The sequence below is a fragment of the Scleropages formosus genome, chromosome 3 (genome assembly GCF_900964775.1).
Source record: "Scleropages formosus chromosome 3, fSclFor1.1, whole genome shotgun sequence".
Taxonomy (NCBI): Eukaryota; Metazoa; Chordata; class Actinopteri; order Osteoglossiformes; family Osteoglossidae; genus Scleropages; species Scleropages formosus.
In genome coordinates, this window is record NC_041808.1 from 17,150,598 (window position 1) to 17,167,457 (window position 16,860).

At 47.5% G+C, this 16,860-nt stretch overlaps 1 protein-coding gene across 6 annotated transcripts in view; it reads left to right on the forward strand.

The window, feature by feature from the left end:
• The window catches only part of LOC108935114 (cAMP-specific 3',5'-cyclic phosphodiesterase 4B-like), an 84,588-nt gene extending 68,034 nt beyond the window's left edge, over positions 1-16,554 (forward strand). For 3 of the 6 annotated variants that reach the window (XM_018753407.2, XM_018753408.2, XM_018753409.2), the window contains 10 exons: positions 2,377-2,489; positions 10,068-10,161; positions 12,206-12,384; positions 12,717-12,815; positions 13,011-13,175; positions 13,578-13,677; positions 13,850-14,004; positions 14,104-14,226; positions 14,381-14,563; positions 14,902-16,554. In XM_018753407.2, the coding sequence (XP_018608923.1) occupies positions 2,377-2,489; positions 10,068-10,161; positions 12,206-12,384; positions 12,717-12,815; positions 13,011-13,175; positions 13,578-13,677; positions 13,850-14,004; positions 14,104-14,226; positions 14,381-14,563; positions 14,902-15,228 (1,538 nt within the window). In that variant the 3' untranslated portion in view covers positions 15,229-16,554. Of the gene's footprint in view, positions 1-2,307; positions 2,490-4,363; positions 5,300-7,331; positions 9,481-10,067; positions 10,162-12,205; positions 12,385-12,716; positions 12,816-13,010; positions 13,176-13,577; positions 13,678-13,849; positions 14,005-14,103; positions 14,227-14,380; positions 14,564-14,901 lie in introns of those variants that run through there. The other 3 variants (XM_018753411.2, XM_018753405.2, XM_018753410.2) reach the window with 3 other exon arrangements.
• The last annotated feature ends 306 nt before the right edge of the window (positions 16,555-16,860 follow it).

Genomic DNA, 16,860 nt, shown 5'->3' on the forward strand with positions numbered 1-16,860 from the left:
TGTATAAAGCCCTGCATGAGGTCATATCTCACTGCATATTGGATGTCTGTTTTCTAAGATGGAAAACATGCTTTTTGTCTCGAGTGTTAGCACTTGATAGCAGTTTTCAGTTCTGACATACATATTCATTCATCCGTTATCAGTAATCACGTGTCCGGTAGAGGGTGATGGTGGTCCGTAGCCTATCCTAGAGGAACGGAGTCGGTCCGTTTTTCACAGAATAAAAATGTTCGGGGGAAACAAATGGAAACAGAAATATGTAGGAACACATTTCTGATTGGGAAAACTTTGCAGCGGAATCCACATCGTCTCATTTTCTCTGTTTTCTGTGACCTTCCTGCCTGGCTTGTGCTTCTTCGGTTTCGTTTCGGATCCCCTAGGAGGAAGGCGGAATTAGGTTCCTTGGGTTTGCTCAGAAAAAGCACACGTCGCCTGCTTGATTTATTGTAAATGATGCACTTCCCACTAACTGTCTACCAGTTGAGCAACGGTGCAGCAGCCTACTGAAAGCCTATGACGCATCCTCAGTCGAGGAGGAAATCGCTCCCGCTGCCTCTCTGTGTCCGAGTCCCCTTGTCGATCGCTGCCTGCTCTTGGTGTGGAGATGTTTGAGTTTCCCTCTCTGCTCTGGTGCGATGTCTTTTAGTCATAAGAAGATGCAGAATTTCCGTTCGTCATAACTTTGACGTTTTAGGCTACAGAATCTTTTCCTTCATGATGCCAATACTGCAGTTCCACATTTCTCTTGGTGGCTCACCTCCTCAACTACGGAATCGTGTGACGGCACAGCTGCAGCAAATACCCGCAGGGCACGTGTCCCAGAGGATGAAGACAGAGAATCCCAGCCTCTGACTGGTGTGTGGGGGTCACCGTGGAGGTGGCCCGTTGCGCGCGGCATGAGTGCGAAGCTTCGGGTCTCCGCAGCTCTCGGTTCTCCTTAACGCAGACGACATCATGTCAGAACGCGACATGTCGGAGAGTTTTATGGAAGCGTAATAAGCCAGATTACTGCGTCCGGTCATACAGATGGCACACAGACGTATGGAACACCTGCCCTCAATCTGTCATATGTATGCCTGGTTCCTATGCCATTTTCATAATCTTTTTTTTTCCGCATTGCCATCCGAGCCACGTTTTTAAAATCAACTCTGATACTTTTGATCTCCTTAGTTTTCTTCTTAAGCAAACAGATGGTGAATTCACAATATGGTAATAATCAGAGGTCACCCTAAAGTCTTGCTATTTGAACATGTGAGCCTTTTTAACTTGTGACCTTCAGTGCACTTACGTGTGCTCTGTTTAACTTGTCTGTGGGGCAGAGGTGGCGCGAAGGCAAGTGAGCACGTAGCGGTGGGCCTGGGTGTGCCTGGGTGGGCCGAGTCGCTTGGCTTCAACCGGTACAAGTGCCTCTGCTCTCCTGGCCCCAAATCTGGGCCGGGCTTTCTGGGTGCCCCAGTCCCAGGGAAGTATTTCATTTACTCTGCAAACAAGCTAGAATTTAGCATTTTAACTGGGGAGCGTTGGCTCCCGTTCCCTGCGGCACACCGGTACAAAAAGGGCTTCCATTCCCCACCGTGAACCACTGAGACGGCGGTTCTGGTTCTGCGCGTTGGGCCGGTGGCAAAGTAATTCGCGTTCCGTGCAGGATTACGTTTACACGTGTTTAGCTGACGCAGCACTACAATTTACGTACGTTTACTTACTTGACACTCTTCTCCAAAGTGACTTGGTGTTGAGGTGCGTCAAAGTGCTTTATCCTTTTATACACCTGGGTCATTTTAGTTTTAGGGTAAGTGCTTTGCACAGGGGCACCTCAGCGGGAGGTGGGATTCACACATGTGTCCTTGAAAGGCAGGAGTGGTAACCATCACGCCACCCACTGCCCTGTCTGACTCTTGGGCTTTCTATTCCACGCAGCAGACCAGTAGGAAAGCACTTTCTGTGTGCCGGCAGGAGAGGGGCTCCTATTCCCATTTTTTCAGTGTCTGCCCTCACTCACAGCGGCTTCTCAACTGAGACAGACAGTATTACTGGCACTTCAGGTTGTCCCACTAACACACATGCACGGTGGAAACTCTTCTTCCTGCTCTTGAGAGTAGTTGTGTGTGTGAACGAGTCAGAGTGGGAGGGCACCCCCCTTCCTTTCCGCTGGGGGCCCATTGACATCACAGTGCGCCGAAGCCAGGAGGCAGAGTCACCACGGCGCGGTGGTGGGAGGGGGGGAGAAAACCGTCTTTCCCAGCCAGCGTGAGCCTCTCTCCCCCGCCGCGATGAAGGAGCACGGCGGCTCGGCCCTCTACGGCGGAGCGCTGGGAAGCCCCCCGGCCACCGTGGACACCCTCCAGCCTGACTACGTGTCCGTGCGTCTTCTCGCAGAGGAGTCGTACCAGAAGCTGGCCGTGGATACCATGGAGGAGCTCGACTGGTGCCTGGACCAGCTGGAGACCATCCAGACGTACCGCTCCGTCAGCGAGATGGCCTCCAACAAGGTAGGACGCGGTCACGATACCTGTCGAGAGATGCCGCTTGCGTCGAAAGCCACGTATTTCAGCCAGGACACGTGTGTTTGCGGCGGACTGTGAAGTCCTCATGGCGACAGACGCTGCGATTTCAGTTTATTTGGCTTTCGATAACCTGACGTCTGGCATCCTGCGGTTTGTGCAACCTTTGAAACTTCGATAATTTTGCTTTGAATTTTTTAAAAAGCATGTTAGCAACTTAAAAGTGGCTTGTTTCTGACTGAGTTTTTACTGAAGAGGAAACAGGAAACACAAAAATGTATCGTAGATGAATGCATTCTCAAGTCTTCGTTAATATTACATCCATCAGAGCAGGATGTGAGAAATATACATGATATACATATTTAGGCTGTTTACAGCAGTACTTGTGGGGTGGAGACCTGTAAATTGTTGCAAATATTTGTAAATTTCTCTTATGCATCAGACCTCCAGTTAACCGGTTGGGAGGATTTCAAGGAAGTTTCTTCAGTTTTTTAATCAGTGAAGAATATAAAGCTTTTAAAACTTTTAAAGAGGCTTTAAAGATGGGGAAAGGTCAGTTGACGCTGATTATTTAAATGCGAGGATATTACCTTTAAAACTCCGAACATTTTGAAGAAAATAAGTGTTTTCTTTGTCGTTTAGTTGAATCGCGGCAGTTTTCTACAAAATTGTAGAATTGCTACAAATTGCTTCGTTGTTGAGATTAAAAAGCAAAACTTCTTCATTGTATGCAAAAAGGGTGCATGAGGAGTTTGCCGAACCGGCTGCGGGGGGGCGTTGCGGAGTTTGTCTGCAAAACAGGATGCATACACTGTCCAGGCCAGGCCAGGCCACCACTCCACACACGTGGAGCAAAACCAGCGGCGGACGAAGTCGGGAGAACCGGGCCCCCTGGGGCCTTAGTGAGCCATGGGGGGCTTTGGGGACCAGCAGCAGACCAGAGGTGTTAAGATTTCTTCTTCTGGGCACGCTCCCGGAAGCAAAGGCTCTTGTTCATACTGAGCAAGCGATGAAGGCCAGCTGTTAAAAGGTGTGATTTAACTTCCTGTCTCCTTTCCCTGAACCCTGTTCCGCTGCGCTACAATGGCTTGAGCAAAGGCCTGCCTTTACCTTTATCCCTTCATGACATTAACATGCGCTGAGCAGTTAACGTCCTGCGCGCGCGGTACGCCGGGTTTCTGCCGACAGCGCCAAAACGCACCGTTACAGCTCATTGCTCCCCAGAGGTGTCATCGTGCGGCTGCTTTTGCTCATCGCCCGCTGATCGAGGGGCTCAGTCGCTACGGCAAAGACCCAAACCCTAACTTCCGGCATTATCGAGAGCGTAAGCATCTACTTTTTATCAATTAATCAAATAATTTTGCCGAGACACTTTTATCTCAGTACGTCAGATTTTCCCCTCTTTCAGTCATAAAGAATCAGTTTTTTTCTTTTTAATGAATTAAATGAGATTAAGGAGGTTTACAATGGCAGGGTAACCCTCTGTGGGACTGAGTCTGCAGGCTTCTGCATTAAAATCCCCCGTCTTGCCGAATGTTCGAGGCTCCGGTAGCAATCGGAAGCTTCATAATTCCACTTCTCCAGGCACTTCAAATGAATTGTTATGAACTTGTACAAGGAGGAGGATTTGTAGTGGAGCTTGACTTAGATCTTGACGTAGACTATTTTTGTTTTGTATCTGACAAGACGCTAACATGTAAAGATATTCTCAGCGATCGTGTTTCGTGTAACTGCAGTTCAGGCTGTTTTCTCGTTTCCCCGCATCTCTGCCAGAGAAAAGGGGTGCTGGGCTTTCTGAAAGAATCCATGCAGTCGGCTCTCTTCTGCGCACGTGGATCCTCGGTAGGCTTTGGGTTCGGTGCCCTGAGGCCGCGAGCCTGGCGTTTGTAGCTGATGATTGTTAAATTCAGCAACGTGCACGGAGAAGCAGTGTGCTGAGAAAATGCAAAAACATAATGCATTGCGTCATCATGTCTTCTGTCAAATTCCATTTTTACAAAACCTCAGATAATCCAAATATCATCATGCTGCTCAAACGCAGCTGGCTGCCAGGACTCAGGAGCATCACTTGGGACCCGTCCCGTGCACAGGCGCTACATACCGGTACCGTGCAACGTGTGGAGGGTGCAGGCCTGCGAAGGAATATTCGAAGCTTTCCAAACGTTGCTGTTGATCGCGGCGACCGCGGCTGTGACCATTTTCCAACTCGCACGACTCCACTGTTTCTGGGAAATGATAATAAAGCAGCTAACAAACGGTTAAGCTGCTGCGAGAGCCGTGACCTGTTTGCTGTTGACAGATCTCACGAGGCGCGGTCTGCATTCACCCTTTTGTCACAGCCTGTCTCGCGTAAGATCTCCGCTTTCTTTCGCTTTGGGGAACGCGAGCGGTGTCGGCCAAGCAGGAATCGCTCGCGTTTTGTAATCTGGGACTTTAGCGCGCCATTCATCACTTGTCGGCGTGTGTCACCTGGGACGGGGAGCAGCGGGAGGGGCTGGACGCTGCCAGGAAGCGGTCGGACGCTTGGGGCGTTTGAGCAGAAAGGGAGGGCGATATATAAAAGAGGTGGCGGGGCAGGTCCTGTGCGGTCAGAGGCACGTAACCGAGACGAAGCGCAGCCCTCCGAGTCAGCAGCGCGCTCAGGCACCCTCGGCACCCTCGCCTCGCCTTGCACCGTAGCCGACACACACACACACACACAAGTTGGGCCCATGTGCAGGACGGCTCCTACCAAGATGGGACTCTACTGTCCCGGGAAGAAAGGAAAGTCCCTTGGAATGAGTAGCGTGCGACGACAAGTAAGTCCGTGCAGTTTTTTTTCTCTCTCGCTCTTTAGTTTTCTCACATTTGGAACTTATTCTAGAGGGAGTCTCAGATCAAGGGGCTAAAGGAGGTTTATTTGCTTTTTTTTTTTTTTTAAAACAGTTGCGAATTTTCTGCTGCAATCCAGAAATCCAAAAATTTCTTGCAATCCGGCAGGACCAAATGCTCGTTCCCACCGATCCTTTATTCTAGCGCAGTGTCCTAACGGGCGTTTCACGTGTGTGTGTGTGTGTGTGTGTGTGTGTGTGTGTGTGTGTGTGTGTGTGTGTGTGTGTGTGTGTGTCGCGTGTTGATGCAGCGCTGACCGCAGTTCTGTGACGGGCTCGTGTGTCTGGCGTCGGGCGTGGAGGTCCTGCAACAGTCCATTTGCGTCGGGGTTCGAGGGTCTTATTTACTTTTGCGCCGGTTTCCCACAGAAGGTGTTTCTTACAAGCGCCTAAATCACTGACTTGCAGTATTGTTTTTTCAGCAACATATAAAGAAATCCATAAATTCCTTGCAAGTACAGGAATTACCCCCCAGAAATGTCAGATTTACTTTGCCATGTTTTCTGAGAAGTTTTCTTCACCACTCACTCAATTACGTTGGAGAATATTAAATGGTGAACCAGGTAACATTGGGAGCGTAAACGTTTATTCTGTTCAACTTTTATTGCGTTAGAGCACGATCAGCCCAACTGAACGCTGGATGGAGAGAAGTCGTTCCGCTTATTTTTGCCAGCGCGAATCCTGAAATGTCTGAAAATCAGGACTGAGCTGTTGCTCATTTGCCATGTCCTTTAGACATCAGTCACGCTTTGTTTGCAAGATATATATATATATTTTTTTCCCTCCTTCCCGCTGCAAACCTTTTTGTTTTCTAAGTGAAACAGGACTTATTTTTAATGAAGGAGCAAAAGAGCTCCCTGGGGAAAGTATGAACTTTGGGAGCGCAGTGCTGCAGGGCAAGTGTGGAAAGTGTCCTGAGAGTTCTAATGTACCTCTTTGGGAATTCATCCTTTTTTAAAAAAATTTTGCTTTAAAAATTACAAAATTTTACTTACTAATGGTAGGATTGGTGGGTCAGTGCGGGCCTGCACAGGCAAGTTCAGCTCTAGCACAAAGGACGAGGAACGGGAACGGTTTCAGCTGAGTGCTCTCTCTCTCTCTCTCGCTCGCCCACTCACTCATCCGCACTTCTCATACCCGGTTTCCCCATGCGGTGATTCCATGCCTGCGCACTTTGTTAAGAAAAGAACGGCTCTGACTCATTCGGCGGCGGAACGGAGATCAAATATTTGGGTTTGGCTGCTTCCACAAGTGCATAGCAAGTGGGTTCTCCTGAAAACGTGACATCACTGTATACCTCACAAATGCAGCAGCTGTGATTTCCTGTGTGAGAAGAGTCTTTAGCTGATAAATAAATCTCTGATTAATATGTCTTCGTTTCGGAGCTCAGTTCTTGATGGTCCTTGTAAAGAATGAGAACAGTGAGATTCAAATGCCTTTTTTTTTATCTGCTTTTTAACACCTTTTTAAGGCCATGTTTAAGGTTTTCTGTTCTCATTTCTTTTAGAAACTCATGTACAGCGTTCTGATATTGACGTTAATTACGTTAATACTGAAACGTACGATATATTTAGAGAGAGCGAGAATTCAGTTCCATTTGATCCGTTTATACAGTTGGGCGTTTTCAAGAATTTCACATTAAACACAGCACCGTACTACACGGTAGAATCAGTCTCTCCCACATAATTAACCTTTCGTTCCAAGTTTGACCCCTTAACCGCCTTGCTACGTACCTCTCTCCAATAAACAAATAACGTGTAAAATATAAATATAAAGATGGATACACACACACACACACACACACACACACACACACACACACACACACACTTTCTGAACCGCTTGTCCCATACGGGGTCACAGAGCCTACCCGGCAACACAGGGTGTAAGGCCGGAGGGGGAGGGGACACACCCAGGACGGGACGCCAGTCCGCCGCAAGGCACCCCAAGCAGGACTCGAACCCCAGACCCACCGGAGAGCAGGACCCGGTCCAACCCACTGCGCCACCGCGCCCCCGTAAAGATGGATAGCGTTTCTTAATTTGAAAGACGTGTGAGAGACAGTTGAAGCACCACGGGCTACGGGTGTAGTCTCAAGGAGTGAATGGTAAATCCAGAAAGGCGAAGCGCGTTTGCCGATTCACGTTTCATGCCCACAGAACACTGCGTCTGTTTTGGCAGCCACTATCCTACAGTTTTATGCTAATGGTATGCTAATTTCAGGTACGTCCGCCCACATCCTCTTCTTGCGTTCTGTGTTACAGCACTGCAGCATCTTCTCGGAGACTTTCTTAATGTCTCCGCGCTTCACGCACGATTTATATTACGGCGGTTCGGGGTGTTTAAGCAACTGTGCTTCTAAACGTATATGATCAAAATAAGTTTAAATGCTGTCATCAAAAATATAGGGATGGTGCATTTTGATCTGCATCCCGATCTCCTAGGTGCTGTTACTACCACTTATAAGATACTGCCTCATAGGAAAACTGCCCCGGATTGCAGTGGAAAAACGCTTCTGTCTGTTCCTTATGAGAGGCTGATTTGCACCCAGTATGCTGTACATCTTTTTTTTTAATTTTTTTTTAAATGTCTAAAATATAACGTGGATGATCACAGTACCACACAGACACTGTTGAAGCACATTGCTAAAATTTAAACTTTGACTTAGAGATTATTGTGGGTTTTTGAAGAAGACCTTATGTGTTATCGCGAATAGCTTTACGTAGTGGGAATGGCGAGCAGCCGGACCGCTGATTTAGTGCGAGTCTCTTTTCATGAACACGAATGATGTAAACAGCAACAAACATGGATGCTCGGTACATGGGCTCCGTCCCCGGACGGCCTCGAAGTCGGTGCGTCTCACGAATGGCTGAGCGGCACTGGCATGTGATGCGCCTGCATGGGGGAGACCTCCCAGAAACAGTGGCAGCGAGTCATGTGATACTGTTGCCATGGCGTTAGGCTCCGGTGCTGCGCCGTGTTCAAGGGTCCTCCGCCAGTGGCGGCACTTGGGGGTGATGTCATCCTGAGAGATGCTGTTGTCCTCAGCTGTCCGACAGAGACCGCAAGCTGCCAGCAGTGCTGCCGTCTTGTAGAAAATGGGACCTTTCCCATCAAGAGATTGACACAATCCAGAATATACCCCAAGAACAGATGGCACAGCCTGAAAACCTCCACCTTATTTAATTTTGCAAATGGAACGTGTCGAGAATGGAAATTACGTTCGGATGACAGCGTTGCCATCGTTAAACAGTGGACCAATTAACCGAATTGCAGACTGTTGTCAGACTAATAATCCTGCAGCTTCCCCCGTTGAACGATGTTTGTCGCGGAAAAGCTTCTGTTAAACCCGAGCTGCCAGTTGATTGACTCGCAGCACAGCGGTACAGAACGGACAGCCTAAAAACAATGACTGTAATTGGCTAGCATGGCGCCGCAGTGCCGGGGCATCCTGAATCCGCTTTGCATAAGAAAGCGGGGGGGGGTTTTCTCCATTTTCTGTCAAATCATGTGTGCTGTGCGGCGAATGATGTTGCTGGGGATGGCAGGCGCGGGAGGCGGAGGGAGGGAGGGAGAGGAGGAGGAGAGGCATGTGGTGCAGTGTGTACTGGAGCAGGACTAATCCACAGAAGGAAGCCCCCTCTCCCCCCACCCCAAACACTTTGCGCCATCTGAGCATCTTGGGCTTTTTCTCCCCCCCATAATCCGTCAAACCTCACCGCGGCGGCTTCTGCCGTCCGACTGGATCTCGGCGGATTGGTCCTGGCTGCACGGCTTGCCCGCCCGCCGCCACCCAGGCTTCGTCTTCGCATACCGAAGGAGCGGCGAACGCAGAGATGAGAGGCATGATCCGGCCCCCAGCGGACATGGGTAGCTGCCGCGGTCCTCCCTGAAGCCCGCGGTTTCCCGAGCCTCTCAGCGGGCGGGCAGGAGGATACACGGAGACGAGGGAGGGGGAGAGGAGAGCAGTGGATTTCGTATCAAGAAATTCCACCGGCTCTGTCCCCGCATTTTGATTTGGAAAAGGAGCTCTACTGGCTTTCCTCACAGCACTGATCAAAATGCCTGAGGCAAACTACCTGCTCTCCGTGTCCTGGGGCTACATTAAGGTGTGTAACTGGACCTCAGGGGGGGCTCCATGTATTGACCGTGATGCTGCTGGATGTGCTTTTCGGTGTGTCTCTGAGCTGCGGGAGGTCCACCCTGTGCACGCCTGCACATGTGTGTTTGGGGTTTTTGGTGCTCTCAGGGAAAGCCCGTCACGTTCCACGGGCACACCGGTTGCGGGCATTATCAGGGATTCGTGTGGGAGATGCAGCGCATGAAATAAACAAGATCTTCCTTGGCTTTATTGTAACGACGGCGTTCGAAGTTGCCTTAATTTTGCCTCTGGATGCAGATTGCGTCAGAGCTCCTTCCACCCCAGTGCCACGTTCAAAAGCGTTAATGATTCCTCCGTACATTTGACTCCCGTCGGCTTTGTTGGACAATGTCCATTCCTGACTTCATGTGTGCCACCTCCTTTGAACTCGACCCAGTTACTCTAAATAAAATTGCGCTAATGCTCATTTATTGTGTGGGTTTCGGGAAAAAAAAGGCTCGTTTCCCGTTCAAGCAGCTCATGGGAAAAATCAGGCATGGTAACACCACAGGTCAATGTGGCTTGACCCTGTATCCTCTGTCTTGTGTTTTCCAGTTCAAAAGGATGTTGAACCGGGAGCTGACCCACCTGTCGGAGATGAGCCGCTCTGGGAACCAGGTGTCCGAGTTCATCTCCAACACCTTCTTAGGTAACGGCGCGTTTGCAGACATACGCCGGCACTGAGGCAAAAACCACGGAGCCGCTGCGGCAATTTGTGGGCTCATCGTATCACCTGGTCAAATCCCGATCCAAAACAATGATACCGAAGAACAGATATTTAAATCCAAAGTCTTTCAGCACATAACGCAAGTGGGTCACCTGGCTGTTCGCAAGTTGTTTTTCGTCAACCTGAACTGTCTCCGTGCTTAGGATTTAGGCGTCGTTGTCAGCTCAGCATGTGAAACGGTGCTCAACATTGGGGAGGCTGATCCAGCTGGGCGCCTGGCTGGTCACGATTCCGGTCACTCGCATTTTTAAGTGCTCTGCTTGGGGGAATCTGGGACCTAAGCAGGAATCAGTCTACCCCTTGTTAAGTGGCTGTGTGCTTCGTGCACTGTGTTATTCTCCAGGTGATTGACATTTCTGGCATTTTACGGCACGCCGCAAAATGTCCTCGTCTGTGTTATTTGTTTTTGGCAGCTTAGGCAGGAGGAGGGCAGTCACAGCTTTAAGGGGAGGGGGCACAATTTTGGGGTGGGCAGATAGGTATGGGTAGAAGAGCGCATTCTGTCTCTAAGATGCATTTGCATCTGTCTCCACCAGCATTTTTATCCAGCCATATCTGGTCTGTGGGGCTCCTCTCCGCTGCAGTGAGACGGGGGCGGGAAGGGGAGTGGGGGGAGTGGGGGGAGGGGGTTGCAGGGGGGCTCCGTGCATCGCGCTGCAGGAGCTGCGTGGTGGTCCCCCTCGCGGGTCACTGGAGCAGAAGACTCCGTGACTCATCTCCAATTAGTGTCGGGCGACTTTGACCATCTTGGCTTTCTTCACCTTTTCGCATTTCTGGAAAGGAAAAAAAAAAACAGGTAGCGAGCTGTAACTACTCAGCCATTACCATTAAAAATCGGATGGGGTGTCGAGGCGTTTGGTGTTAGTCATGCAAGCGAACGATTTAATGAGCACTGGATTTAATACACTGTTTTAGAAATACCCTGAAATACAGGCCCCACTGGGCTAAAGAGAGACTGCATCATTGCTAATTCATGATGACAGTCGGTTGCAAGGGACATGCAAGTCTGTGGGAAGATTCTGCGTGACGAAAACCGGTCTGCACAATGTTCCCTGCAAGCAGCCTGCATAAGCCAGTTAAAAATTTCACTTTGCAGTTTGCCGTTTAACCTCAGTCTCCGAAAAATCCCGTCTTCTGAAGACCCTGGATTCAGTGAATTCATTTCTGCTCGAGCATGAAGAATGGCTGGATTTGTGTCTTTGATCAAACTGAGGGTGAAACAAAATGGTTGTTATCCGAATTAATGTCAGGATAAATGAATGTGCTCTACTTGAGGATGGGTGGCAGCAGACGGCTTAACCACGACAGAACTCGTCCACCGAATTTGCCGCAGTAGTGTTTTTTCCACTCAAACACAGACACGGTAACTAATATTTACAAAGTAGGAAATTCAAAGCCAGGTGCTTGGGATTCAGCGCCGTTCAGCAGTCAGGATCTTAAGGTTGTCGTCATTATCCGGAAGACAAATGAAGCCTATCCCCTTTAGGGTTGCAAAAAAGCAATTTTTTTCAACCAGGTATAAGGTTATGGTCTGTTGCACAGCTTCTATAGGGCCCTCTTGCAATGTAATGCCCTTTGACGTCAGCAGGAGAAACAGTAGATGCTACAAGACAAGAAAGGACAGAATTTCAAGCAAAAGACTTTTGTTTGCTTCTGGGCAGTCAGCAGAAGAAGTTCCTGGTACCTAAAGATTAGGAAAACAGATGTTTTACATTTTTCTTTTTTTTTTTTTTTGTACTCCTAGCAGCTGAAATGAGTAATGGAGTTTAGTGAGTTACATATAGAAATCTGAAGCCATCTACCTTAAAATATTCTATTGTGGAGCCCATTGTGTTTGTTCTGCTCAAATTTTAATTCTTCCCATTTGATGTTGGTAGTAAGACAGGTCAATTGCACCCTTTGTGCTGAAATTTTTATCAAGCATCAAACTGAACCGCTTTTTTTTTTTTTTTCCTCCCCTTTTCAGACAAGCAGAATGATGTGGAGATCCCGTCTCCCACATCTAAGACCCGGGAGAAGAAGAAGAAGCAGCAGGTGATGACACAGATCAGCGGCGTGAAGAAGGTCACCCATGGCCCGAACGTCTCCAACTGCAGTATCCCTCGGTTTGGAGTAAAGACTGACAAGGAGGACCTGCTGTCGAAGGTAAAGACAGTCTTACTGCCTTCGATCATTTGTAAGAAATTACTCGTATAACAAGTACTCTTAAGAAAACATAATTATAATAATAATGAAAAGATCAAAGAAGGACACTGCAGTTATGTATACGATATACTATAATAATCTCAATATACTTCTTGTGAAGTAAATTTTCTCGAACTGTGTCCTGATATGGGTATCTCAGTGCATTGCGTAAATTGAATTCAGTGCTTTCCCCTGAAACCAAGACATAAGCGTATGCATTTATATTAGTCTTCCTATTTGAAGATCTTGCAGATCTTTTCAAATGCTATAATACTCTACTGTTTTTTGTGCAGGAGCTGGAGGACCTAAACAAATGGGGTCTGAACATCTTCAAGGTTTCCGAGTTTTCCAACAACAGGCCGTTGACTTGCATCATGTACGCCATCTTCCAGGTCAGTGTCGCTCTCCAGTTTGAACACCAGTATTTGGAGGATGCAAGGTTTCTGTGACCTGTTATGTTTCTAAATTGGAATGACATTTAACATGCATTTTTGTTTCTCTCTTACATGCCCAGTGATGCATAGTTAATTATAACTATGTTCCACCCCCTCTAACGGTATTTTTCTTTTTTTTTTTTTTCTGTTCAGGAGAGGGACTTGATGAAGACATTTAAGATCCCTGTTGACACCTTTGTGACCTTTATGATGACGTTAGAAGACCACTACCACTCTGATGTGGCCTACCACAACAGCCTGCACGCTGCCGACGTGGCCCAGTCAACGCACATCCTGCTTTCTACACCTGCTCTTGATGTAAGGCATTCCTCGCACTGCTCAGTTTCTCACGCCTCCTTCCTCATCACTGCTGCCGTCCGTTGGGTGCGGCCAGTGTTGTATGTAACAGCATGCTCTTTTTAGGCTGAATGTTTAATATGGTGTTTGTGATGTATTTATTTATGGGGTGCCTGCCAGTCTGGAACAGGTTCTCCGTGTTCTCTGAGGACAGATAAGGGTGTTTTCTTCAGCTCACAGATCTGTCTCGGGTTGATCTCCACATCATTTCCAGCGTCCTGACTCAAGTTTACATTTACGGGGCAAACCGTGTGCTGGAAACCTTAACATGTCGAGTGGGATTATGTTGGTATTAGCTGTTCCCTGTTGCTGTGTTTTCTTACAATAAATGTGCTAAGCAAGCCCTCTCTACCCCCTCTGCAGGCTGTCTTCACTGACCTGGAGATCCTTGCTGCCATCTTTGCTGCTGCCATTCATGACGTTGACCACCCTGGAGTCTCAAATCAGTTTTTAATCAACACAAGTGAGTACTTCTATCTCTCCATCTGGCAAAAGAAGAAAAACCTGGATTGCTGGATTTTGAAATGTATGCTCGGTTTAGCGTAGAGTCCTCCTTCCGGGCACAAGGCCTGCTTTAGTGTACATCTTAGACCTTTTGTTGGGGTGATCAGCATTCCATTCATGTTGGTTGACAGACTCTGAGCTGGCCCTCATGTACAACGATGAGTCGGTCCTTGAGAACCACCACCTGGCTGTGGGCTTCAAGCTGCTACAGGAGGAGCACTGCGACATCTTCCAGAATCTCAACAAGAAGCAGCGTCAGTCGCTCAGGAAGATGGTCATTGACATGGTAAAAGGGCCTTCTGGCTGATGCTAATGGTTTTTCATCACTTGCTTTTTGATCTGTGACATTGTGCTGACAGTTGCGGTTCTTCTAACTGTTCTTCAGGTACTAGCAACTGATATGTCCAAGCACATGAGCCTACTGGCAGACCTGAAGACCATGGTGGAGACTAAGAAGGTGACCAGCTCTGGAGTGCTGCTGCTCGACAACTATACAGACAGAATACAGGTATAGTTTCTCAGTGTCTGTTTTGAGGCAAGCAGCTCAATAATGGAGAGCAAGTTAATGTTCGGTATGAAACCCATTACAAAGGATGGAAAGATGCATTTGCTTTGGGTTCAAATCCACATGCCAAAGTTTTGGCCTTTTGGGTGCCCAACAGGTTCTCCGTAACATGGTGCACTGCGCAGACCTGAGCAACCCAACCAAGTCCCTGGAGCTGTACCGGCAGTGGACTGACCGTATCATGGATGAGTTCTTCCATCAAGGGGACAAGGAGCGGGAGAGAGGCATGGAAATTAGCCCCATGTGTGACAAGCACACAGCATCTGTGGAGAAGTCACAGGTAAGGGTCTTCCACACACTCAAAAGAACTCCTCGGTATGAGATACTTGGAGAATTTGCCATTAGTTATTGAAGAACCAGTTGGTTTTTAAAATTTTACAGTTTTTTTTTCTTTTTTTGTTAAACGTAATCCTTGGAAACACTTATACCAACAAAGCAATTAGAAGGTGAGGCAAAGTGAAAACCAGCACACTGTTCAGTTGTCGAGAAATGGATTTGCAACAATCTGCTTTAGAAGAATCTTGTATTTTCCAGGAGAAATTAAATGATCCAGAGGCGTTTTTAGCATTCGGCAGAAGGTGTAGAATTCCGGTGTGTGACACTTCTCTTCTCCTGTAGGTGGGATTCATTGACTACATTGTGCACCCGTTGTGGGAAACGTGGGCGGACTTGGTGCACCCAGATGCGCAAGACATCTTGGACACTCTGGAGGACAACAGGAACTGGTACCAGAGCATGATCCCCCAGAGCCCTTCCCCACCCTACGAGCAGGACAAGGGCCACGGTGGAGGTGACAAGTTTCAGTTTGAACTCACACTGGAAGAGGAAGACTCCGACGAGCAGAGTCCGGCAGAGGCATGTTGGCTGCCAGAGCCTGACGGGGAGGGAGTGGGGCCCACGCACATCGAGATCGTCACACACGACGCATCGCCTGTTGACACGTAGCCTCGGCACCCGTGGCGTTGGGGTTTTTTTTGTTGGGGTGACGGCAGATGGCTGTGTGAGGAGAAATCCTGCAGTCCTGTGTTTGAGAAGCCTGTCTGCTTACTTTCGGCCGACCCAGTCGGAAACGGACAGTCTCAGTGGAACGATGGAGCAGCTCTCAGGAAATTGCTGCGGTTACTTGGGACTTGTTGATGGGCTGGTCCGTCTCGCAGACGGAAATGGGAGTAATGAAGGCTTGAGGTCAATCAGAACCGTTTAGTTGGACTAGCATCGTGTTGCTGACACTGCTGAGAGACTTTTCCAACAGGTGACTTTTTTGTAACGGTATGTCATGAGGTAGCATATGAACTACTGACATGCAAGTATATTTGTACTGACCGTTTACTCTTTCCAGTCGCATATGTCTAAAGACTTTATGTGCCTTTTTTACAGTCGTCTTTTAAAAAGTTTTGTTTTTTTATTTATTGAGCACAGTCAATGTTAAAGGCTGTTTTTAACTGAAGGCTTAAGAGCAGAATATTTTGTTTCTTGGTTGTAGAGAGAATATAAAGTCTTCCTTTTTACAAATCCTGGGCAATATCTAAGCTAAAACACACTGGCTTTCTGAACAGACTTTCAACGGAACCTCTATTCCCTCAGTCTTTTTGGCATAAACATTGAATTCTCATTGGGATGCAATTGATCGGCGGATAGGTTCGAGATTGAGCACAATATTTTACTGTTAAACATGGATGGATTGTAGAATGCCAGTAAGAACACCTGAAACATCTTTAAGAAAATCTTGTCTTCTCCATACATTAACAGTGTTCTATGCGTTAATGTGCCATATTCTAATCACACTTTCCAACTGCGATGGACATAGTTAAGAGTTCCCCACTATGTTTCATCCATTTTGGCTTTATTAAAACCAACTCAGATTTCAGTGAGGCTGAAGTTAAAGATGAAACTGTAAGAATGGATGATTAAAGGGTGGACAAGGAAGACACCTTGTAGCGTCATCAGCATTTGCTCAGATTGAAATCCTATTTCTTAAAGCTCATGAACCTTAAATGTGTCCAGTCATATTGAGGCTTTTTCTGTTCCCCGTCAGCTATGAGTGTTCAGAATCCACACAGGTGTTGTGTAAGTCCATCTAGGTCTTGGCTGCATGATATCGCACACCCGTAACTTGAAAAACTTTTCCCTGGTAAAGTTACCGAGTCCTCGTTAACAATATATCGGTGTATTCCTTAATTTCCTTGCAATAAGCATATACTGTTCTCACTTTCTCTGCAAATGAAGAACAAAGCTGAATCACAACCAAAAATATACCCTCTGTTCTGTATGCATATTTTTGATATGGGTTCTCATCCAAAAACACATTTAAAGATTGTATGTATGGAGGAAAAGCTAGTCTCCCCCCCCCCCCCCCCCGGGCTGGATCTCACAGAATGCTTGTAGAAAAAATCTTTTTTTTTTTTTTTTTTTTTTTTTTTTTTAAATTTATGATTTTAAACGGATTTAAACGGAGAGCTTTTGCCAGATTGACAAATCTTTGGTTTTTTCTTTTTGCTCTGTTGCTGTTTTCTTTTTTGCTCCATTTGTGTGTTAAGTATCTTATACATGAAAATAATGTGCGTTGAGGTAAGCTGA